Consider the following 27,201-nt stretch of genomic DNA (forward strand, 5'->3'; position numbering starts at 1 on the left):
GACAAATGCAAAGTTCGAGTTTTGAATAGAATACTTAAAATATTCGTTAAAAATTTTATTATTAAATTAAATATCATTTACAACTTTAACTGTTGCGACACAACAAATTGATAACCAACTATAAAGGTAAGTGGTTTTAAATATTACATTTTTATTTTAATTATTGAACTTATAATGAATTAACCTAAAAATAATGTCAACAAAAAATATCTTCAAATTTCCTACTTTAGAATGACTCAATTTAGTAACACTGTACATATTAAATGATATTCTGAACTATATTTATTGGTAAAAATTACAATTTAAAATATAAAATTAAATTTAAATGTATTTTCATTAGGCCAAATTAATTTAAAATTTTGTTTGAATATTTTATTGTACAATAAAATTTTATATTTGGATCTCCCTATTGACTGCAATAATTAATATTTTATTTAATACATGTGGATAATCTTAAACTAAAATTAATTCCTAAGCAAACATAAAAAATAATTTCAGTGTAACTTACCCAAAATATCTTCAAATTTTCATAATTTTGATATTAAGGTCACACAATTTGGACTGAGAAACTATATTTTATATTTTAATTAATTTCTGTTTAAATTTATTATTAATATAAATGATACTAATTCATATTTGAATATACAATTACACTAAAAGAGAAAAATAATAATTGTCACTGCAAACATCGCACCTGTAAAAGCTTCTCAAATATCAAAATACGTAACTTTTCCCCTTCTTCTCTCTAAAACTGTAATTTTGATAAATAACAATTGAACACCTCAACCACACATCCGCATCCGCGGATTACTATTTTCGTTTTTGTCGAACACTCACGAAGATGTATTTCTTTCTCTTTCACTCTTGCGGGGACAAATGCAAATTGGAAAAATGTCGAAAATTTTTTAGGCATAGTCTGTTAAAAGTGAATACAAGGATTTTTGGTACAGAATTAATTTAATGAGATTACACAGGGATATAAAATTTTTTCAAAGTTATAAGAAATAAAAAAATTGATTTAACCTATACATATCAACTAATTTTAAACAAATTGTCTTTTATAAAACAATCTTATATACAATGTGGCCCATTTGTATTTTTCGTCCGATTTTAAAAACTTTTTCATCTGAAAAACATGACAATATGTACTTTTTAGACATAAAAATTGAAAAAATCATACTAACCATGAATTTTGTGATAATTCATTATTTATTTCAGAAAAAATAAATTTAATTTATCAATATTTTATTGAATACATTTGAATAATCTTTTAAATGAATAATTAAGTAAGCATTGTTTTGTAAAATATTAATAATATCAATATACAACAAACCAAATCAAATTTAATAACATTCAATGTATTTAGAATGAATTTTGGCTAAATTAATAAAAACATTATTATAAATTATTAAATTACATTTAAGTATATTAATTAATTTTTGCCGTGGCATATTTAATTTATTTTCATTTAATCCATATTATAAAAGTCAAATTTATATTTCAAAATGTAAATTTAAATTTGTAGTTTATACTAAATACAAAATAATTTTAAATTACTATAAAAAATATAATTTTTAACTTTCCCAGTTGGCAGCAAAATAAATTTATAACTTTATAACAATTAATAATAATCTAATCTAAGTAAAACGTAACATAAAAGCAAAACAAATTTATAACTAAATTATTTGTTTATATTTAACTATTTTAATACAAATTTACTATTTAACATATCAATTTAAATTTAAAAGTATATTCATTAGGCAACAGTAATTTAAAATCTTTGTATATAAAAAATTTAATTTCTAAACAAATCTAATAATTAACTCGCAAACGGAACAAAATAATCGTCACCTTATTGAAATCATTCTCAAATAACAAAAATCCAAAATTTCCCCTTCTCCTCTCTAAAACGACGATTCTTAGAAATAACAATTGCACGTGCGAGTCAAACAAATTTGCACAGCCAACTTTGAAGGCGTATCTACCTAGCGCTATTTCGTCATTCTCCAATACTCATAAATATGTATTTTTTTCTCTTTTACTCTTACGGGGACAAATGCAAAATTCGAATTTGGACTGGAACAGAATCTAGAAAATTGTCTCATCGTACGTGATTAAAAATATATGAATTTAAAAACCCATAATTTGTATATAGAAAAATATATTATTGTTTTTGTCGTATTTAGAAACTTTTAAATGATTAAAATGAAAAAATATTTTGATAAATTGTAATGATATCGATGTGTCCCAAAATGAAATTAATAACTTATATTTCTTTCTCTCTCACGATTGCGGGCACACATGCAAAATTAGAAATTTGATTCTATTAGAATAGAATCAATACAGACTTCGTACACGAACAAACCCATAGCCTCTTCTAAATATATATTAAAAAAATAAAAATAGTTATGAATTCTAAAAATTACTTAAATAAAAATTAAATAAATTTAAAAATAAAATAAATTAAAATGTTTATAGAAACAAATAACTGTTATTTAGTACAATGGAAATAATATCAATGTGGTTTGAAACAAAATTAATTGCTAAACAAATCAAAGAAGTTATCTCAATGTAACAACCCAGTGTTTCTTCAAATTTTCATAAAATTATGCGTCAAAATATTACAATTCACACATATTCATTAATTGTAATGAATTATATTAATTAGATCTATATATTAATAAAAATTGCATTTTAAAATTTATATTTAATCATATTAATAGTCTAAATTAATTAATTAATTGTTTAGATATATTATTACTAGTTACAATAATAAAAAATACATATTCGAATATATGATAAAATAAAATTTTAATTGTCACTACGAATCTTATTCAAATGCTTCTCAGGCAACAAAAATCGCAAATTTTCCCCCTCTCCTATCCAAAACTGCAATTCTAGGAAATAACAATTGAATGTGTCGGTCACACAAAAATGCACAGCTTACTAAATCGGCGCATCCACCGATTGCTAGTTTCGTCCTTCTCCAACACTCGTGAATATGTATTCCTTTCTCATTTACTCTTAGGGGGACAAATGCAAAATTCGAATTTTTATTGGAACAGAATCTGGAAAATTCTGTTTTCGTACATGATTAAAAGTATATAATTATAAATATAAAAATCATAAGTGGTTCAATAAATATTCACTTTTGTCGCTTAGTTGGCGCATTCGCCAAAATATTGAAAACTATAATTAGAGAAGAATTAATTAATAACAAATTTAAATTTCAATAATTTCATTCCATTTTGTCTTTTAAAATTTCTGACATAACAGTCAATTAAGAATTGAGTATAAATTAGTATTAAATATGTTATATATTATATATGTTATATATTATTTCTTCCATTTATAAATCTCAAATGTTTAAATAAAAAAATTGTAAAACTGTAAAATTATAAATTATTAATTTTAAAAGTGTAAATAAATAATAGGTAAATAAACAAATAAAATAAATAATTTAAAAATACAATCAAAAATATATAATGCAAAAGTATAAAATAATTGTCGCTACAATCCTCATTGAAATGTTTCGTAAACAACAAAAATCGAAAATTTCCCCTTCTCTTCACTAAAATTATAATTATGAGAAAAACAATTGAATGTCGGCGACCACACAAAAATTCACAGCTCACTTGATCGACGCGACTCGACCCATTTTCTTTCATCCTTCTCTGACTCTCATGAATATATGTCTCTCGCACTCCTGCACAGACAAATGGAAAGTTCGAGTTTTGAATAGAATAGAAACAAATTTAAAATATTTGCTAAAAATTTTATTATTAAATTATTTATCATTATTATTTTCTTGTTTACAGTATTTTAATTTTAATTGTTTACTTTTATTATTGAACATATATTGAAATGCTGAATTTTAATTGAAATTATCTTCAGATGATCGATTTAAAGAATTAAAAAATAAGTACTATTTAGTGTGATTGTAATAATATTAAAGTGTCCCAAGATTAAATTTCTTCTTTAATTAACTTAAAAATGAGTTTAAATAAAACATACCCAAAATATTTTCAAATTTCTTACTTCAAAGTGACACACACAGTGAAAAAAAATATAACGCAAAAGTATAAAATAATTATCGCTACAATCCTCATCGAATTGTTTTGCAAACAACAAAATTCCAAAATTTCCCCTTCTCTTCACTAACATTACAATTTTGAGAAAAGCAGCTGAATGTCGGTGACCACACAAAAATGCACAGCGAACTTGACCGACGCAACTCACCACCATCTTCTTTCATCCTTCTCTGACTTTCATGAATATATGTCTCTCGCACTTCTGCACAGACAGATGCAAAGTTCGAGTTTTGAATAGAGTAGGAACAAATTATTTAACAAATTTGAAATATTTACTGAACATTTTATTATTAAATTATATATTATTATCAACTTTGCTTGTTGCGGCACAACAAAGTGATAATCAACTATAAAGATAAGTGGTTTTAAATTTTAAATTTTTATTTAATTATTGAACCTGTTGAAGCAAAAAAGGCAACGTCGCATACGCCGCGTTCGTTAGCAGTGTGGCCATTCAGTAAACCGACATTCAGTGAACTGGTTATTTTCGTAAGACACGTTCGACACCTTTGGACTCGGCACGGTTCGGTTTCTGAATCGGAACGCAACTGCAGTGGTCCCACACGTTTATATCAGCCACGAAGTAAATAAGTGTCCCTATAGCACCACATATACTTGGGTATATGAAACTCGGTGCGAGTTTTAGTTGATATATAATTGGAAATTAATATATAAATCGCGAAATTCAAATTAAAAATAATTTTATAATGTAACCTTTCTATTAATTAGACCTATTTTCAAACTCTGAATGAATTATTTGAATTGTTCTTAATAAAAATTTTGTTTTAAGAAACTAATATCCATAAAATTATGAAAAGAAATGAAAAAATTGAATGGAAGGAAATATATTCCTAACTAAAGATACGACAACTTAGAAACTGTTATTGTATCAAAATAAACTCAAATTTTTAAGAACATTTTCAAAGTTTATAATGGATAAATTTAAAATATGTATAATATTTAATAATAATATACCTTTGTATACTGATAAATTAAAAAATAAATAAATACTTGTTTCTGCATTTCGTGCGTCATCAGATAGGACACAATTCAAAATTGCAATTCTATACAACTCTGAAAATCCTATGACAAGCTTTACACAATTAAAATACAGTTTAATTTGGTTAGTGGGGTAGCTTGTCGCTGCATTTATGGCGACAAGTTTTTCATTTAGAAATATTTATAATTTTATTCTTTCAAACAACAATTTTTAAAAACTACAAAGCCCATCGTCGCTGAATAAATGCAGCACTATACTAAGTTTCAATTTATCAGCATATAAATTTAGTTTTATGAGAATAAATATAATAAATAAATAAATAAATGTATTTATTTATAACTTTATTTATAAATAAGTACATTTGGATATAGGATAAGCAAATACAAATTGATTAACATAATAGTATAATACAATAAAGAACGTAAGATTACACTTTTATTACAATAAATGTACATATTTATATAAGAATATCAACTTCATAACATATAATAAATACGAAATTAATCAATCAGTTTAATTTTTTGGTAATAAAACAAAATTTATTTTTAATTATTTAAGCTGAAAAAGAACATCTAATTAGATTACCTGAAAGACATAAGAAACACATTTTACAACACACAAGATGTCAATATAAATTTGTAGTTCAGTGGAAAAGGGACAAATAGGGGATAGAAAATAATAAATTTTATTTTATGTATGTAAGCTGAAAGAGAATATTTGATTAGATTATATAAAAGACATAAGAAGCATACGTTTTATGACACAAAATGTAAAATTTATATTAATTAACATAAATATGTAATTTAATGGAAAAGGAATAATTATATGAACAGAAAATTGCATAGTTTTATAGGATACAAAATAAAATACAAGTTTTCTTTATTTATGTAAGCTGAAAAGGAATATCTGATTAGATTATCTAAAAGACATAAAAAACAAACATTTTATGACATTAAGATGTAAAAATTTATTAATTAATCAAAATAAATCTGTAATTTAGTGGAAAAGGAATAAATAAGAGGATAGAAAATAAAATACAAGTTTTCTTTATTTATGTAAGCTGAAAAGGAATATTTGATTAGATTATCTGAAAGACATAAAAAACAAACATTTTATGACTCTTAAGATGTAAAATTTTATTAATTAATCAAAATAAATCTGTAATTTAGTGGAAAAGGAATATTTAGGAGGATACAAAATAAAATACAAGTTTTCTTTATTTATGTAAGCTGAAAAGGAATATTTGATTAGATTATCTGAAAGACATAAAAACAAACATTTTATAACACTTAAGATGTAAAATTTTTTTAATTAATCAAAATAAATCTGTAATTTAGTGGAAAAGGAATAAATAGGAAATAAAACAAAGTTTTCATTATTTATGTAAGCTGAAAGAGAATGTCGGAGTACATTATCCAAAGGACACATAAAACAATAAAAGCTTTACGAAAACATTCGTTTTGGGAAAGTAATAAATAAAATGTAATGGAGCAAACTACAATTTGTTCTACCTTCCGCAAATATTTAGTAAAATAATTGATGAACACAATGATAAACCGACACCAAAGTTGAAACGACGAAATAAGAACCGGAAATAACTTACTTTGCGTTGCGAGTTGCCCAGTTAACTAGTCTCGTTCTGGACCTACCTGAAAATAATTAAAAACGTTCAGTTAATATTATTGTTTAATTGTGTAATTCAATTATTATTTGTTACCTTTAATGCCCTTTCCCTGTTGCCTTATCGTCTCTCCAATGGTTGGTTGGGTCATCACAGTTCAGGATTTGTCCATCAAAGTCACCAAAATAGTCCACGTTGGGGAAAACACCACATCACTGTTGTCCTTAGCACTTTTATCCGTCGATGAGAAAATAAACAAAAATCTTCCCTAAATGTTTTAGTTAAAGAAAGAACACTTTGATTTGTATTTGATGCGTATCTTTGAAAAACTATCAGAGTTCATTTCATTGTTACTGCGTTTCAAACCAACAGGGGACCAAAAATCTCGCGCCCGATCTTACTTATCCAAGTAAAATATAAGTACTTTCAATAATTTAAGGTGACCGACTATCTCTTTCTCCCGACTTTACTTATTCAAGTAAGGTATCAATACTTTCGACAATTTGTATGCGACCGAAAATCTCTTTCTCCCAACTTTACTTATCCAAGTAAAATATCAACCCTTTCCAAAAAATTACTTCTGAATGCTTTTGTTAATATTTCTCAATGTAAATAATTTGTATGGCTTTACTTATCCAAATAAATTCATTTCATGGCTACTGCGTTAAACGTACAGATAATCAGTGCACCCCATGATCTGAAACCCAACCACTGCTGCCGCCAGGCTGCCTAATTAGAGCTTATCGGTACTGTGACCAAGACTCCGGGTCAGGATTTCAAACCAACAGGGGACCAAAAATCTCGCGCCCGATCTTACTTATCCAAGTAAAATATAAATACTTTCAATAATTTAAGGTGACCGACAATCTCTTTCTCCCGATTTTACTTATTCAAGTAAGGTATCAATACTTTCGACAATTTGTATGCGACCGAAAATCTCTTTCTCCCAACTTTACTTATCCAAGTAAAATATCAACCCTTTCCAAAAAATTACTTCTGAATGCTTTTGTTAATATTTCTCAATGTAAATAATTTGTATGGCTTTACTTATCCAAATAAGTTCATTTCATGGCTACTGCGTTAAACGTACAGATAATCAGTGCACCCCATGATCTGAAACCCAACCACTGCTGCCGCCAGGCTGCCTAATTAGAGCTTATCGGTACTGTGACCAAGACTCCGGGTCAGGATTTCAAACCAACAGGGGACCAAAAATCTCGCGCCCGATCTTACTTATCCAAGTAAAATATAAATACTTTCAATAATTTAAGGTGACCGACAATCTCTTTCTCCCGACTTTACTTATCCAAGTAAGGTATCAATACTTTCGACAATTTGTATGCGACCGAAAATCTCTTTCTCCCAACTTTACTTATCCAAGTAAAATATCAACCCTTTCCAAAAAATTACTTCTGAATGCTTTTATTAATATTTGTGAATGTAAATAATTTGTATGACTTCACTTATCCAAGTAAAGTATAAAATTTATTCAAAAATGTACTATAGAGTTATTTTATTTAGTATTAAAGTATTAAACTTTCGAAAATATATATTCAAATACTTTTACTTATTCTAGTAATGACAACAAAATGTTCTTTCAATAGTTAAAACATTGAGAATTGATTATTTATTTATATTATTAGCGACTTCTGTAATTATAAAAATATACCATTAACTAGTTACCCTGTATGCTATTCGTAGAAGGAGAGTGGGGTCGACGTACGCCATCTGTCAATGTCTGTCATCTGAGAGAAACATGGAAATTGGTTATAGAATTTCCTTAAATTGACAGTAATATTGTAGAGTTTTTAGTGTTTTCGGTTGGTGAAAACAATTTCCCCAGACTTTTCGCACGGCTTAATGACAAATTGTTTTTTTTAAATTTATGTCATTTGTATGTATGTATGTATGTACATTTTTGTTTGTATTTGTTGGTGTATATAATTTTATGAATAGTAATGTTGGTTATTTAATGCGTTATAGAGTCTACATTGTACAATTGATGGACTACGTTATGTGTTCTACGGATTACGCTTTACGATCAAAGTAACAGTTCCGTTAAACGTCCTTCCGTCCTGCAGAGAGAACGTATACATTGTACGGATTACGTGTTACGATCAACACCAACAATTTTACACATATTCAAGTTTATGCATTGTTAGACTCGTGATCTTCAAAAACTTTGTGTGAAACACTTTTATGTGTGTTAATTAAGTGATGCTTCCTTTAATAGTTAAATCAATCAGAATCGAATATTTATATACATTTTAATGTTCGTCTCTTACAACCCTTAAAGTATTATACATCCAATTGTTTAAATGCATTGAAAATATTTAAGTTACTGTTAAATTACATTAAAAAATATAAAGAAAAAACAATTAGATGTTTATAGCAGCCAAGTTAAATACAACTCTTATACTAAGTTATAATTTACCAAAATCTAAACAACTATAAACAGACCTAAACACCTTTTGTAATTGTTTTAACTAAAGAAGGAATATTTAAGATAAGTATTTAACAACGCAAATTTTGAAGAGTATTTAATTCAATTTCCAAACAATATACTATAGTCTTGTAAAATTGTGGGCTTTCACGTAACCGGCTTACGTTTTATGCAACGATACCGATGCGTTTTATGTTAAACATATGTCTGCAATTTGCGGTTTCAAGATATATTAAGTTTCAACGAATTGCTACGTTAACCATGGTATGACTTACGTTCTACGCTATACGTTTTTGCGTTACGTTTGACGTCATACGTATCTTTGCTAATGCGTTATACGGTCCACGTTATACGATTGACGGACTACGTTATGCGTTATACGGATTACATTTTACGATCAAAGTAGCAATTTAACTCGCAAAATTTTAGAACCAAAGAATGAACATTTATGCTAATTGCGTTATACGTTCTACGTTACGTCTTACAGGGACTACGTATACATTGTACGGATTACGTGTTACGATCAACGCCAACAATTTTACACATATTAAAAGTTTACACATTGATAGACTCGCGAAATTCAAAAAACTTTTGGTGAAACTCATTTATGTGTGTTTATTAAAATGATTCTTCCTTTAATAGTTAAAACAATAAGAAACAAATATTTATATACATTTTAATGTTCGTTTCTTTACAACATTCAAAGTATTACACATCCAATTGTTTAAATGCATTGAAAATATTTAAGTTACTATTAAATTACATTAAAAAATATATAGAAAAAACAATAAGATGTTTATAGCAGCCAAGTTAAATACAACACGTATACTAAGTTATAATTTACCAAAATCTAAACAACTATAAACAGACCTAAACACCTTTTGTAATTGTTTTAACTAAAGAAGGAATATTTAAGATAAGTATTTAACAACGCAAATTTTGAAGAGTATTTAATTCAATTTCCAAACAATATACTATAGTCTTGTAAAATTGTGGGCTTTCACGTAAACGGCTTACGTTTTATGCAACGATACCGACGCGTTTTATGTTAAACATATGTCTGCAATTTGCGGTTTACAAGATATATTAAGTTTCAACGAATTGCTACGTTAACCATGGTATGACTTACGTTCTACGCTATACGTTTTTGCGTTACGTTTGACGTCATACGTATCTTTGCTAATGCGTTATACGGTCCACGTTATACGATTGACGGACTACGTTATGCGTTATACGGATTACATTTTACGATCAAAGTAGCAATTTAACTCGCAAAATTTTAGAACCAAAGAATGAACATTCATGCTAATTGCGTTATACGTTCTACGATACGTCTTACAGGGACTACGTATACATTGTACGGATTACGTGTTACGATCAACGCCAACAATTTTACACATATTAAAAGTTTACACATTGATAGACTCGCGAAATTCAAAAAACTTTTGGTGAAACTCATTTATGTGTGTTTATTAAAATGATTCTTCCTTTAATAGTTAAAACAATAAGAAACAAATATTTATATACATTTTAATGTTCGTTTCTTTACAACATTCAAAGTATTACACATCCAATTGTTTAAATGCATTGAAAATATTTAAGTTACTATTAAATTACATTAAAAAATATATAGAAAAAACAATAAGATGTTTATAGCAGCCAAGTTAAATACAACACGTATACTAAGTTATAATTTACCAAAATCTAAACAACTATAAACAGACCTAAACACCTTTTGTAATTGTTTTAACTAAAGAAGGAATATTTAAGATAAGTATTTAACAACGCAAATTTTGAAGAGTATTTAATTCAATTTCCAAACAATATACTATAGTCTTGTAAAATTGTGGGCTTTCACGTAAACGGCTTACGTTTTATGCAACGATACCGACGCGTTTTATGTTAAACATATGTCTGCAATTTGCGGTTTACAAGATATATTAAGTTTCAACGAATTGCTACGTTAACCATGGTATGACTTACGTTCTACGCTATACGTTTTTGCGTTACGTTTGACGTCATACGTATCTTTGCTAATGCGTTATACGGTCCACGTTATACGATTGACGGACTACGTTATGCGTTATACGGATTACATTTTACGATCAAAGTAGCAATTTAACTCGCAAAATTTTAGAACCAAAGAATGAACATTCATGCTAATTGCGTTATACGTTCTACGATACGTCTTACAGGGACTACGTATACATTGTACGGATTACGTGTTACGATCAACACCAACAATTTTACACATATTCAAGTTTATGCATTGTTAGACTCGTGATCTTCAAAAAACTTTGTGTGAAACACTTTTATGTGTGTTTATTAAGTGATGCTTCCTTTAATAGTTAAATCAATCAGAATCGAATATTTATATACATTTTAATGTTCGTCTTTTACAACCCTTATTACTTATCCAAGTAGAGATGATTTATTCTGAAATATTGTCATTTAAAGCATGCATTTATTCTTATAAACTATTCATGCAAAGTTTTATCCATGCATTTATTTCCAATCGATTGATCCTCCACTTAATCCAAGTAGAGTAAATTTATCTTGAAATATTGTCATTTAAAGCATACATTGATACTCCACTTAATCCAAGTAGAATTGATTTATTCTGAAATATTGTCATTTAAAGCATGCATTTATTCTTATAAACTATTCATGCAAAGTTTTATCCACGCATTTATTCTTAATTGATAGAAACTCCACTTAATCCAAGTAGAGTTGATTTATTCTGAAATATTGTCATTTAAAGCATGCATTTATTTTTATAAACTATTCATGCAAAGATTTATCCATGCATTTATTTCCAATCGATTGATCCTCCACTTAATCCAAGTAGAGTTGATTTATCTTGAAATATTGTCATTTAAAGCATACATTGATACTCCACTTAATCCAAGTAGAGTTGATTTATTCTGAAATATTGTCATTTAAAGCATGCATTTATTCTTATAAACTATTCATGCAATGTTTTATCCATACATAAATTTTTAATTGATAGAAACTCCACTTAATCCAAGTAGACTTGATTTAATCTGAAATATTGTCATTTAAAGCATGCATTTATTCTTATAAACTATTCATGCAAAGTTTTATTCACGCATTTATTCTTAATTGATAGAAACTCCACTTAATCCAAGCAGAGTTGATTTATTCTGAAATATTGTCATTTAAAGCATACATGTATTCTTATAAACTATCCATGCAACTGCACTATCGAATTAACTTGGAGGGTATGGTAACGCAGACCACCACCCCATCTCCCCAAACCGGTCGATACAGAGGTCGATAACAGACTGACTGGTGTGACTCACGAGGGCGTCTTATATAGCGGGTAATGTCGGCTAATGTCGGCTAATGTCGGCGACACATCCCTTGCATCTGATTGGTCGACGCCGAGTGTTTGTTAAGTCATGCGTATCGAGAACGTTTTCAACCGAACTGAAAATTTTCCTGTACAATATTTGAATTATAAACAAACATCACCTATTGTTTTATAATAAATAATTGTGTATATGGTATTATAATCATTATAATTAATATTAAATACTGTTAAAGTTAATTTAATTTTATAATTGATAATTTATAAACAATAAATGCATATCAATTGAAAGTAAATAATAATAAACAAAGAAAATACAACAATCCGCCAATTTAAGGAACATTTTGTAGCGCATGCGTTGGTAGAAAGATTTTTAATTCATTGCTAGTCATTAGGTTATTTGAGAGCGGTATTTTGATTTTTATTATTACCATTATTATTTGGTAAACATAATCTTAATTTATTTTTCTATATAGACAATCGTATTGTATTTATTTAATAATGTACTTTTATTCTTTTTTAACTTATTTCCAATTTATTGATAAATATTATTTATTTATTTATTTATTTATATGGAGAAATAAATATAAAAATCACAATGTGTTTTATAAGCATTTTAAATTGGATAAGTGAGCAACATCCACTGGAATAGATTTGTTTCTTTTAATTGTGTTGTTTTTTATTATGTTATATTAATGTATTATTTTTATATATTTATTTTTTATAAAAATTATTCCCCTTTATAAATTTGCCAAATTAATTAATATTTTCTAAATTTATTTAATAATGAAATTTTAATTAGATATAGATAGATATCAAAGAAATATTCAAATATTATATAGGAAAATTTTCAATTCGGTTGAGAAAGTTCTCGATACGCATGATTTAACATAACCTCTACGTCGACCAATCAGAAGCAAGAGATGAGTCGCCGCCATTAGCCGCCATTACACGCCGCGTGAGTCACACCAGTGTGGCCATTCAGCAAACCGTACCCCTCTGAACTTGATATTTTTGTGAGACACGTTCGGCACCTTTGGACTCGGCACGATTCGGTTTCTGAATCGGAACGGAACTGCTTGGACCCACATGTTTATAATACATTAGCAGTGAAGTAATTGGGATAATAAATTATTATGTGATGATTGGTCACGATTTCACTCTAAGCATATATCGTGTATTAATTACAAACTGCTTATTCAGTGAACGACTAATGATCTACACAAATGTATCATAGTCCAGAATTTTCTTTAACACGAGCTTCATCACAAATCAGAGCAATTACAATACTATATATATATATATTGTAATTGCTCTTCATTGTCAAATTGCCAAATTGTAGTAAAATTCTGTTAGTATAACGATATATACTACTTTGATTATAATAAACAATCAATTTTTTTAGTAAAAATTTATTTATTTAAATTAAATGCTTAATTTTAAGCAGTAAAATAACATTTATTTAATAAAATTTTTAGTTTTCAGCAGCTAACTGTAAAAAATATCTAAAACTTTAAGGTAATTAAGGTACCTTAATATTAGGATTAAAACTAAGTCTTACATGATATTTAATTTAATAATAAAACTATCTTAGACCTAAGTAACACAACAAATGTAAAATTAAATATTTATTATAAGTTTGTACACAAATGTAGTATTTAATTGTTTCTTGTTTTTCAAAATATTCTCCATGAAGACTGACACAATTTTTTTTTATGTGAACCAATTTTCAAAGCACTTTGCCATCTTACCCCAACATAGTACTTTCAAAACAAGTGTTTAAAAGCTTGCTAAATTAAGGACTATACGGAGAATATTCCATCAGTAAAGTAAAATATTATAAATATTATAATTTTATCTTTATGTGTTCCATTTCCACTATAATAAAAGTAAATTATTTCAAGTTATAAAATGATTCTTTATTAAAAAAGTCAAATAATTATATTTAATTATATTGTATGGTTCTAATTAATTTAAAGTTTTCGTTTAATATTTAAATTAAATACAACATTTATTTTTAATCAACATATTTTTTTAATATTAACATTTGAAATCAGTTCAATTAAACAAACTTAATAATTCAGTAAATAATTTGAAGTTCTTCAAATATAAAAGAAAATTTCGCTTTTGGTTTTCATTAATCTGAACTAAATTGTTATTATGATTATTATTGAACGAGTCGTGCTGTGGAATTAATAAAATCTATACCAAATTTATTCTAAAAAGTACCAATGTTGAAGATTTATCAGTAATTTTATAATTGAATATTATTTTCCACACTTTAGATATAAAATAAATGTTTGTCCTTTTTTATAGTCCTAAAACCGAATAATATGATATCTGCAATAATGTTCCTACTATATAATTATTTTTAATAGTTATATTAAATATACATTTGTATTAAATAATTTAGAATTTAATGAACAATTTGTACGGTGAACAATATTAATATTAACAAAACGGGTAGTTAATTAACACATTTGTGTTTGAAATCAAAATCATAGTATTTCTCTCAGAATTATTTTATTGTATAAGATTATTTTAATAATTATATAATATATTTTTACAATTAAATTAACCATAAATAAATATTGATTGTTTATTACATTATTATCATTGTTTATTTTATAATTGTAGTTATATTATTAATTTCATAATTATATTGAAACAAAAATGTACTATATTCACACCGACTCCAAAATTTTATTCTAATAATGCAAGGTCGTCAATTAATGCCGACCGCAAATCTTATTTAAAACGCTTTGCAGGTAAATATAAAATTGGAAAAAACTGATACTAAAAACAGCATGCGTATCCACGGCAGTCGCGTTTCGATTCGGAAACCGAACGTGGTCGACGAAAACGAGCACTCCAAAATCGTCTTAGACCCGTGAAACCCGGTTTGCTGAATGGCCACACTGATGGCCACACTGTTCGTTAGACGTCTCCGCGTGTGTTTACAATATTAAGTGACCGCGTGGTTGAATTTTGCATCTATTGAACTAATACGTTTTTCGTGTGTACACGTGTGTTCATTTTTGCTGCTTACAGTAGCGCGTATTGTTGTAATATCATTTGTGACAATAAAGCCGCTGTGCACTTCATAAACAACAACAGAGCCTATGTTGAAATGTTATTAATACTGAAATTAACTTAAAAATATTCTCAATAAAATATTAAACTCAAAATATTTTCAAATTTCTTACTTTACATGACACAATTTAGTTAAAAGAAATATTAAAGACTATAGTACAAATCAACAAAACTATAAAAGTAAGTTATCCTTTTTATTGAAATTTTATTTAAACAATCGGTTTAAAGAATTAAAAAGCAAGTACTATTTAGTGTGATTGTAATAATATTAAAGTGTCTCAAAATTAAATTTATTCTTTAATTATCCTAAAAATGTGTTTAAATAAAATATACCCGGAGTATTTTCAAATTTTCTACTTTAACGTGACATAATTCATGTCAAAAAAAATTAAAGAGCACAGTACATACTAACAAAGGTAGTAAAATATAAATAAGTTTTACTTTAAAAATGAATTTATTTAATATATATTTGAAGAAAGAAAAAATGGGTAGCGTCAATTGCCATTGCTGCCTACTGTGACAGGCTAATTAATAAAATTACTGAAATTTATAAAATAAAAATTCTTTATTCGTATTATATTAAAATTTATAGTATGTTGTTACATTATTTAAAAAAATATAATATATACCTATGAGTTTTAATTATTTTACTAATACTCATTAATTGAGGCGCATTCGCCAAAATATCAAAAACTACAATTAGAGAAGAATTAATAAACAAATTTAAATTTTAATAATTTCATTGTATTTTGTCTTTTAAAATTTTTGATATAACAGTCATTTAAGAATTTAGAAAAACTTATTTCTTCCATTTATAAATATCAAACCTTTAAATAAAAAAGTTGTAAAGTTGTGTAAAATTATAACTTATTAAATTTAAAAATATAAATAAATAATAAATAAATAAACAAATAAAATAAATTATTTAAAAATATAATCAAAAATATATAACGCAAAAGTATAAAATAATTGTCGTTACAATCCTCATCGAAATGTTTTGCAAACAACAAAATTCGAAAATTTCTCCTTCTACTCACTAACATTACTATTCTGAGAAAAGCAGTTGAATGTCGGTGACACGCAAAAACGCACGGCCAACTTGACCGACGCAACTCACCATCATCTTCTTTCATCCTTCTCTGACTCTCATGAATATATGTCTCCCGCACTTCTGCACAGATATATTATATTTAGACAATCGGCTTAAAGAATTAATAAACTAGTACTATTTAGTGCGATTGTAATAATATTAAAGTGTCTCAAAATTAAATTTATTCTTTAATTAACCTAAAATATTTTTGTTGTTGTAGATTTATAAATATTTATAAAATTTAAATAAGTTATACTTTAAAAATGAATATATTTAATACATATTTGAAGAAAGAAAAAATGGAGAGTGTCATTGGCATTGCTGCTTACTGTAACGGGCTAATTAATAAAACTACTGAAATTTATAAAATAAAATTTCTTTATTCGTATTATATTAAAATTTATGGTATGTTATTACATTATTTATTAATATACAACAATTGTCGGTGGGTTTAAAACATTTTTTTAATTGTGGCGCATTCGCCAAAATATCGAAAACTATAATTAGAGAAGAATTAATAAACAAATTTAAATTTTAATAATTTCATTGTATTTTGTCTTTTAAAATTTCTCACAATAACAGTCATTTAAGAATTTAGAAAAACTTTGAGTATAAATTAGTATCAAATATGTATTAATTCTTCCATTTATAAGTCTCAAATGTTTAAATAAAAAAAAATGTAAAATTGCAAAATTATAAATTATTAATTCTAAAAGTGTAAATAAATAATAAGTAAATAAACAAATGTAATAAATAATTTAATCAAAAATATTTAATGTGAAAGTATAAAATAATTGTCGCTACAATTCTCATAGAAATGTTTCGTAAACAACAAAAATTGAAAATTTCCCCTTCTCCTCACTAAAATTACAATTCTGAGAAAAGCAATTGAATGTCGGCGACCACACAAAAATTCATAGCTCACTTGATCGACACGACTCGACCCCTCTTCTTTCATCCTTCTTTGACTCTCATGAATATATATCTCTCGCACTCCTGCACAGACAAATGTAAAGTTCGAGTTTTGAATAGAATAGAAACAAATTAATTGACAAATTTAAAATATTTGCTAAAAATTTTATTATTAAATTATTTATCATTATTATTTTCGTGTTTACAGTATTTAAATTTTAAATTTTTATTTTAATTATTGAACATATATTGAAATGCTGAATTAACTTGAAAATATTCTCTCTAAACATGTTAACAAAATTATAAAAGTAAGTTGTTCTTTTTATTGAAATTATCTTTAGATAATAATAAAATAAATTAATTAAAAATATAATCAAAAATATATAACGCAAAAGTATAAAATAATTATCGCTAAAATCCTCATCGAAATGTTTCGTAAACAACAAAATTCGAAAATTTCCCCTTTCCCTCACTAAAATTACTATTCTGAGAAAAGCAGTTAAATGTCTGCGACCACACAAAAATGCACAGCCAACTTTACCGACGCACTCTTTCATCCTTCTCTAACACTCATGAATATAAGTCTCACGCACTCCTGCACAGACAGATGCAAAGTTCGAGTTTTGAATAGAATAGGAACAAACTATTTAACAAATTTAAAATATTTGCCAAACATTTTATTATTAAATTAAATATTATTATCAACTTTACCTGTTGCGGCACAACAAACTGATAACCAACTATAAAGATAAGTGATTTTAAATTTTAAATTTTTATTTTAATTATTGAACCTGTTGAAGCGAAAAAGGCAACGTCGCATGCGCCGCGTTCGTTTCGACGTCTCCACGTGTGTTTACAAAACTGAGTGACCGCGTGGTTGAATTCTACAACTATTGAACTAAATGTTTTTCGTGTGTACACGTGTGTTCATTTCTGCTGCTTACAGTAGCAGAATTAATTTAAAAATATTCTCTCTAAATATTTTAACAAAATTATAAAAGTAAGTTGTCCTCTTTATTGAAATTATCTTTAGTACTATTTAGTATGATTGTAATAATATTAAAGTGTCTCAAAATTAAATTTATTCTTTAATTAACCTAAAAATGAGTTTAAATAAAATATACCCAGAATATTTTCAAATTTCCTACCTTAACATGACACAATCCAGTCAAAAAAAAAAATATATATATTAAAGACCACAGTACATACTAACAAAGATAGTATAATAAATAAATTCAAGAAAATTATCTAAAATCTTAATAAAAACAGAGGACTTGTCTTATTTTTTCCAAAATTGGAAAGGTTTAAGTAATGCTTTTATATGTGATTGTCGAAAGAAGAAAGTTTAGATATGTTTTAAATAATTTCTGTTTTTTTAAAGTTAAAACAAGGAGTTTTGATAAAAAATTATTAGATTTGAGTTAATACGAATATTAAATATTTTTGTTGTTGTAGATTTATAAATATTTATAAAATATAAATAAATTAACGCTCTCCATTTTTTCTTTCATCAAACATATATTAAATAAATTCATTTTTAAAGTAAAACTTTAATTGGTATTGCTGCTTACTGTGACAGGCTAATTAATAAAATTACTGAAATTTATTAAATTAAAATTTCTTTATTCTTATTATATTAAAATTTATAGTACGTTGTTACATTATTTTAAAAAATATAATATATATCCGTATGAATTTTAATTATTTTATTAATACTCAACAATTGTTTTTAAAAATTGTAGAACATTTAATATTTAGGTACTTTTGTCGGTGCATTTAAAACACTTTTTAAATTGTGGCGCATTCGCCAAAATATCGAAAACTATAATTAGAGAAGAATTAATAAACAAATTTAAATTTTAATAATTTCATTGTATTTTGTCTTTTAAAATTTCTGACATAACAATCATTTAAGAATTTAGAAAAACTTTGAGTATAAATTAGTATTAAATATGTATTATTTTTTCAATTTATAAATCTCAAATGTTTAAATAAAAAAATTGTAAAACTGTAAAATTATGAATTATTAATTTTAAAAGTGTAAATAAAAATAGGTAAATAAACAAATAAAATAAATAATTTAAAAATATAATCAAAAATATAAAACGCAAAAGTATAAAATAATTGTCGCTACAATCCTCATTGAAATGTTTCGTAAACAACAAAAATCGAAAATTTCCCCTTCTCCTCACTAAAACTACAATTCTGAGAAAAACAATTGAATGCCGGTGACCACACATAAATGCATAGATAGCTCACTTGATCGACACGACTCGACCCATCTTTTTCATCCTTCTTTGACTCTCATGAATATATGTCTCTCGCACTCCCGCACAGACAAATGTAAAGTTCGAGTTTTGAATAGAATCGAAACAAACACAACAAACTGATAGCCAACTATAAAGATAAGTGGTTTTAAATTTTAAATTTTTATTTTAATTATTGAACCTATATTGAAATGTTGTTAATACTGAAATTAACTTAAAAATATTTTCAATAAAATATCAAAATCAGAATATCTTCATATTTCCTACTTTAAAATGACACAATTTAGTCAAAAAAATATAAAAGACCACAGTACATATTAACAAAAGTAGTAAAATAAATAAATTCATGAAAATTATCTAAAAACCGAATCTTATTCTTTCCAAAATTAAAGGTTTAAGTTTTTTTTTTTTATATGTGATTGACGAAAGAAGGAAGTTTATTAGATATGCTTCAAATAATTTCTGTTTGTTAAAAGTTAAAACAAGGACATTTGATAAAAAAAAACATAAAAATTGGGTTAATACAAATATTAAATATTTACTCTAAAATGAATTTATTTAATATATGTTTGAAGAAAGAAAAAATGAAGAGTCTCATTGGAGTTGCTACTTACTGTGACTGGCTAATAATATTATTGAAATTTATAAAACAAATATTCTTTATTTCGTATTATATTTAAATTTATATTATATTACTTTATTATTTAAAAGAATAAAATATATATGTATGAGTTTTATTTATTTTATTAATACTCAACAAATTTTTTAGAAATTGTTGTACTGTTATCACTGGGTATGATTTTTTTTTCTTATTATTGCGCATTCTCCAAAATATTTAAAACTACAATTAAAGAACAATGCTAAATTTTAACAACTTTATTGTATAGTGTTTTTTAATACTTCTGATTTATGAAATAAAAATACAAGTTTTACTTTAAAAATGAATTTATTTAATATGTCTCAATGGAGTTGCTGCTTACTAATTAAACTAAATTAAAAATTATTAATCAAATTTATTAAAGTAAATTTATTTCGTTTATATTTAAATTTATATTATATTGTTTCACTATTTTAAAAATATAATATATACGTATGAGTTTTAATTATTTTATTAATACTCAACAAAATTATTAAAATTAGTAGTACATTTAATATTCACAGTTGTCGGTGGCTTTAAAACATTTTTTTAGTAATTTTAAATAAACTTTATTGTATTTTATTTTTAATATTTTCATTACGAATTTAACCAAAACTTGAGTATATTTTATTAAACATGTAGTTTTATTTGAATTTATAAATATCAAAATGTTGAATAAAAAATTGTAACACTAAAATTTATAAATTATTAAATTTTGAAGGTATGTTTCTATTAAAAACTCACATGTATATTTTTGACAAAGATCAGGACAAACCTGAAATAAATTAAATAGTATTAATAAGAAATATTAAAAACGAATAAAATAATGAATTCGATAAAAACAATGGTAAAGCAATAAAAGAAGTAAATTAATATAACAACAACAAAGTTAATATAATACAGCAACAAAGTTTCGCAGAGCATTCAGATTAATTCACTAAGCGTCTAGCTATTTAACGATATATCTTGAGCATTATCTACAAATTGTAGTTATTTAAAAAATATTGTTGTACATGCGCAACTCAGATTAACCAACAACATTGTTAAAAGCAAGAAATTCTATGAATTGGCCTGACCGAATGTGATGACAATTAAAAAACAACAACAAACAACAAATGCAACACTATTTTACCGTTTATTAATTACTATGCAACAGTAAATACAAAGAATTAAATTACGACGTAAGTTAATAAAAGGTTTATATTGTCAGTAAAATTATTTAATAATTTATCTTAACCTCAAGGGAAGCTCGCCCTGCCGGAAGTGTAGGGAAATAATTTTCACCAACTGCAAACACTAAATACTCCAATATCAGGAATTTCCATAACCAATTTACTAAATGTAAATCCCTAAGCTTCCTTTGTGCCATCAAATTCTAGATTATTCCGTGTGTAAACTGTTAGTAAACGTACGCTGTAATTCAAACAACTTGATTTAAGCATATAAGGATTTTTAAAGGTAGTCTTTGCCGACTGCTAACTTGTTGATTCGAAGTACTAATTATAAAATTATGTTTGCAGGCAATCAACAAAGGGATGGCGCCTAAAGGGAACAAGAAGAAAAATGCATTTTTCTATTTCATGCAGGAGATTAAACAGAAAAGTGGTTTTAATAATCTGGAGGCGCAGGAAGTTGCAGGGGAAAAATGGACCGTAAGTTTTTTGTATCAGTTTGTGCGTTTTGGTTGATTTAAACCTACAAATTTATTGGTGCACAAAAATTCATTAATTGCATTAAAACACTGTTTTTTAATAATTGTTGATTAATAGTTTTTATATTTATTATAAAAAACAAACAAAAGTATCATATTGGTTTATATATAGCGTAGAAAATAATATATGTTCTTTTAATTCATATTGCGCAATGTGATGTAATGAGGTAAATAATGTTTTATGTCGAAATCAATCAATTTTTGTCATCAATTAATTTTTAGTAATATTATTTAATTTTCTTTTTTATTGTCAAATAGTCAACAATATCATATCTTAGACAACGCATTTACCACTTTTACAAAATAAGTCTTAAGGGTTTTTTTATAATATATATTGTTCAGAAAAGTAATAAAAAACGCACATTGGTAAAAAGTTATAATTATCAAAGTTAAGAGTTGAATTAATAAATTAATAAATAATATATAATATATTTTAATGTAAGAAAGCCTTCACAGAAAAAAGTAATTTAACTTTTATAAGAATGAGTTAATGAATTTAATTTGAATTTAATAAAAAATAAATTAAATAATTTTAAAATTAACAAAATAATGCAATATTTAATTTAAATGTTATTTAATTTAAAATTAATTTAATTTTAATTTATAATTTATTAAAAATAATACAGTAATAAAATATTTCATTTAAAATTTTCAAATTAAATTAAAAAAATTAGATATTTATTTTATAATTTAAAAAATAATACTTTATTATTTAAGTTAAAAAAATTAAAACATTTAATTTAAAATTAAAAAAATAATCATTTAATATAAATTAAAAAATAAAATATTTAATTTAAATTAAAGAGAAATTATGTTTAATAGAAATTTAAAAAATAAGATATTCAATTTAGTATTAAAAAATAAAATATTCTATTTAAATTAAAAATAAATTAAAATGTTTCATTTAAATTTAAAGAAAAATTAAAATATTTAATTAAAAATCAAAAAAAAAAATAATTAAAATATGTAATTTAAATTAAATTTACAAAATTAAATATTTAATCTACAGTTTAAAGAAAAGTTTTTAGCTTAAATTAACTTAAAGTAATAAAATATTTAATTAAAATGTTTAATTTAAATTTTAAAAAAATAATCTTTAATTTAAAAAGTCAAAAAATTAATAAATTATTTAATTTAAAATTAAATATAATTTATTAAAAATAATACAAAAATAAAATATTTCATTTCAATTAAAAAAAATATGAAGTTTTTTATAAAATATTTAATTTATAATTAAAAAAATAATAAAATATATAATTTAAGTTAAAAAAATAAAATATTTAATTTAAAATTAAAAAAATAAATTATTTAGTTTAAATTAAAAAATAAAATATTTCATTTAAATTAAAGAGAAATTACTTTTAATTCAAAATAAAAAAGATATTTAATTGAAAATTAAAAAATAAAATATTTTATTTAAATTTAAAATAAATTAAAATGTTTAATAATAAAAATAAAAATATTTAATTAATTTTCAAATCAATCAGTAATTAATTTCCATTTTTAGAGAATGACACGCGACGAAAGACGCCCTTACGAAATAATGGCCAGCGAACGCAGAAACAATCCCCAGATAAAAAAGTACACCTCAGATGGTATGGACATTGAACAAATTGAGAAAGAAGAGCAGGAAGAATTAGTTGCTATAAGTGCCATGCAGCAACACATTCATAACGAGATGGTCGCCTTATACAAGGCAAAAGGTAGGAGTGATTTGTTGCCCATGGACTTGTTTAATATTTATAATTTCTTTTCACAGTCATTCATGAAAAAAACTTCTTTGTGATTCACATAAACAATTTTTGTTATCGCCAAACGGTGGATAAATATTACCCAGCCGAAATTGCACTACTGAAGTTTAATTTGAGAGATGGTGTGCAGGAAAAAAACATTTTTCATAGCATGGTCCATCCAGGTAACGTACATGTGTGTCAACGTTAATTTTATAAACATTTTAAAATATTTTTAATTACAGGTCAATTACCGCTGGGTTTTACAGCGAGTGCGAGACTACATTCTCAGAACACTCACAGAATTAAGCCACCACCTTCTTATGCTTCCCCAAGTTGTATCAATAATATGGAACAGGTCTTTAACGAGCTTTGCAAATTTGTTAAAGTAAATAGTAAAATACATCTATTTAAAGTATGTACTCAATTTTTGCTTTTTAAGGATCATGTTGATAAAGATGAGCCCTCTCCCATAGTATATGTAAAAGAAAAGTATATGAAGCAAACCAAAAATATATTGGATATGTGGGAGAATGATTATAATAACAATTGCTACTCCGGAGTTTATAATCTGCAGTTTATGTTCAATGAATTGAGAAGCACCATCGAGCAGTCAGACATTGCTATGTCTAATTCGTTCGGATTCGGCGAGATTAGTAGGGACATTTACTCTCACGTCCCTGACATCGGTTGCGAAGTAAATATCGTTAGACACACAGAGAGGGGTATTTATGTACAGAGTGGCCCATTGGAAACGGGACACCCCCATAAAATTATTATTATTTTTCAATTTCATAAAAAAATTATGCGTATTCATAATTCTGTGGAAAAATTAAAATATTTGCCAATTTATATAATATAATTTAAATTGAAATATTTAGTTTAAAATAGATAAAAATTTATTTTAAAAATATTATAATTATTAATTTAAAAAGAATAAAAATAAAATACTAATTTAAATTTAAAAAAAAAATTATATTTTCACTAATTGAGGTTTATTGACAGAAAATACAACACGTGGATAACTTAGCGAGGTTGGCCACACGTTGACCGCTGCTCTTCTTTTTCTACGTTTTCGGTTGGGGTAGGCAACCAAGAATACACAATATTCTGGTACAATTATGAATTTTATTATATTTTTAAATTTTATACTTATTTTTTTGTAATTTAAATTAAATATTTTATTTTTTTAAATTTTAAACTATATGTTATTATTTATTTTTAATTTATATTAAATATTTAATTATTATTTTTTTTAATCTAAATTAAATATTTTCTTTTTTTTAATTTAGAGAGGCTGTCAAAAATAGCACAAGTTATTTTTACCTTTAACAATATTGGAATAGTATAATATAACTAGTAAATAAGAAGAATCTAATTTTTAATTTTTCCACCGAATTATAAATATGCATAATTTTTGTATGAAATATAGCTTAATCCAATGGTGCAGTTAAAATTGTTATCTCAGATTAGTACGATTTTTTCAATTTCCATGCACAAAAAATTATTCCGTCAGTTTTGATTTTGAAACAAAATACGTGACATTTTGTCTATATGTACATATTTTTATGCTTTATAATTGAAAAATAAAAGATTGTCAAAATCGGACAAAAAATACAAATTTTCTTAGGGTGTCCCTCTTTAAAATGGGCCACGCTGCATGTATATGTTAAATATACATTATTTACTCTTTAGTTTCATGAATCTCTCGGATATCAGCTTCACTGCAGCAAATCGATAGTCACCAGACAAGCATACATAATTTGCGAAAATTGTTGTCCAGTTTTAAATTTGAAAGTAATTCCTGGAAGACACGTACCTAAAATGACTCGGCAGAGTCTTAATGAGGGAACTTCCAGTCGAATGGATGATACTTTTGGCCAGGTTGGTAAAAATAATATTATACATAAAAAATATTGAACTATGTTCATTTTTGTATTTTTAGTCCTCCTCCAAAAACTGAGGAATGAAGTGCAGCGGAAATCTAAATTTATTGTTGTTTCACCAGGTGTTGTTTTAACTGTAAAAGAAATTCCGTCCTTGGGACACTCGGTAAATATATTAGAATTAGATAGTTTCCTATAGGAATATTTTTATTTTAATGTATTTTCTTTTTGCAGGTGTTGAAAATAATTCCCCCAAACTTTGGCATGACGTGTTTCCCCAATAGTTGTGGCAAATTGTGAAATAACCTTTCTGTAAGTAACTTTTTATTAATTTACTTGTCGACATCATTATTTTATTCACTTTATTAATGTAATTAAATTTTCAGGTCTACCCCGATTTTTGTCAAACGTAATTTATATTTTTTCTGTGATGGTTTTACAATGGGATTTATATAACAAACTTCACCTTGACACCTGACAATTGTAATAAAATAAAATTGTAGTTACCTTAAATGTTGCACTTCATATTTAATTAATGTTAAATGCTCCAATTTTAAAATTTTGTCCCTTTTTTAGCAGCAGCTCCCGACGTAAATCAGTTTTACCATTCTATACATGTAAAACAAAATGTTTTATGAAAATGTTCTGTGGCTGGAACTCGTTCCAAGTTCTTTTTAAGGATGTACCAGATATATGTAACAAATGAGTGTTAAATTCTGTGTTTTTGTCGTGCATATATTAAAGGTTATGTCAAATATGTATTTGTTTTATTTTTAAACTATGAATGGCTCCTCACCAATATTAATAAAATTTCAATATCTCTCAAATATATATTATAAAAATAATGAATAATTATAAAAATTATAAAATTTATAAAAATTATTTAATTTATAAAAAAAACATCAAATTTTACAAATTTTTAAAATTTTTCTGATTTTTCAAATTTTTCACATTTTTCCAATTTTTCCACCATTCAAATATTATATATGTTTATTTTTTAATTATTTTTTTATTTTTTAATTAATAAAACTATTTATATTATTTATATATAAATATAACCTCGATTTCTATTGGTCGATGGTGAACAAACGAATTTTTGCAGTTTAAACAGTTTTTGATTTTGGTGAGAGTAAGATCAGTACTCCTTATTTACTCAGTTTTCTTATATTTTCTCGAATGTTTTTTTTTTTATTGTGCTAAATTAGTAATTTTGCCCTGTTTACTTTTATTAACTTGTGTGGTTTTAGTAGAAAAATTTCAGATTTAATTTAAACTTGAAGAAATTTTACATGTTTTATTAATTTAGGTAAGTGTAGAAATTAATTTCATTTGAAGCAGATCAGTATAATTATAATTGTTCCAAATACCTTTTTATTGTTTAAATATATT

General features: G+C 25.4%; 1 protein-coding gene across 3 annotated transcripts; it reads left to right on the plus strand.

Moving 5' to 3' along the window:
* LOC109606524 (protein maelstrom homolog) lies at positions 1-26,569 on the plus strand. Of its 3 annotated transcripts, none has more exons than XM_049966669.1 (10): positions 1-126; positions 22,006-22,137; positions 23,704-23,899; positions 23,956-24,111; positions 24,172-24,314; positions 24,369-24,623; positions 25,622-25,810; positions 25,872-25,978; positions 26,047-26,124; positions 26,199-26,569. In XM_049966669.1, the coding sequence occupies exons 2-8, from the start codon at positions 22,021-22,023 to the stop codon at positions 25,887-25,889; spliced, it is 1,074 nt and encodes a 357-aa protein (XP_049822626.1). In that variant the 5' UTR covers positions 1-126; positions 22,006-22,020; the 3' UTR covers positions 25,890-25,978; positions 26,047-26,124; positions 26,199-26,569. The 3 variants fall into 3 exon arrangements, with proteins under 3 accessions (XP_049822626.1, XP_049822625.1, XP_019878625.2); XM_049966668.1 differs by lacking the exon at positions 1-126 and adding an exon at positions 18,557-18,581; XM_020023066.2 differs by lacking the exon at positions 1-126 and adding an exon at positions 21,853-21,943.
* The last annotated feature ends 632 nt before the right edge of the window (positions 26,570-27,201 follow it).

The sequence above is a fragment of the Aethina tumida genome, chromosome 4 (genome assembly GCF_024364675.1).
Source record: "Aethina tumida isolate Nest 87 chromosome 4, icAetTumi1.1, whole genome shotgun sequence".
NCBI classification, from domain to species: Eukaryota; Metazoa; Arthropoda; class Insecta; order Coleoptera; family Nitidulidae; genus Aethina; species Aethina tumida.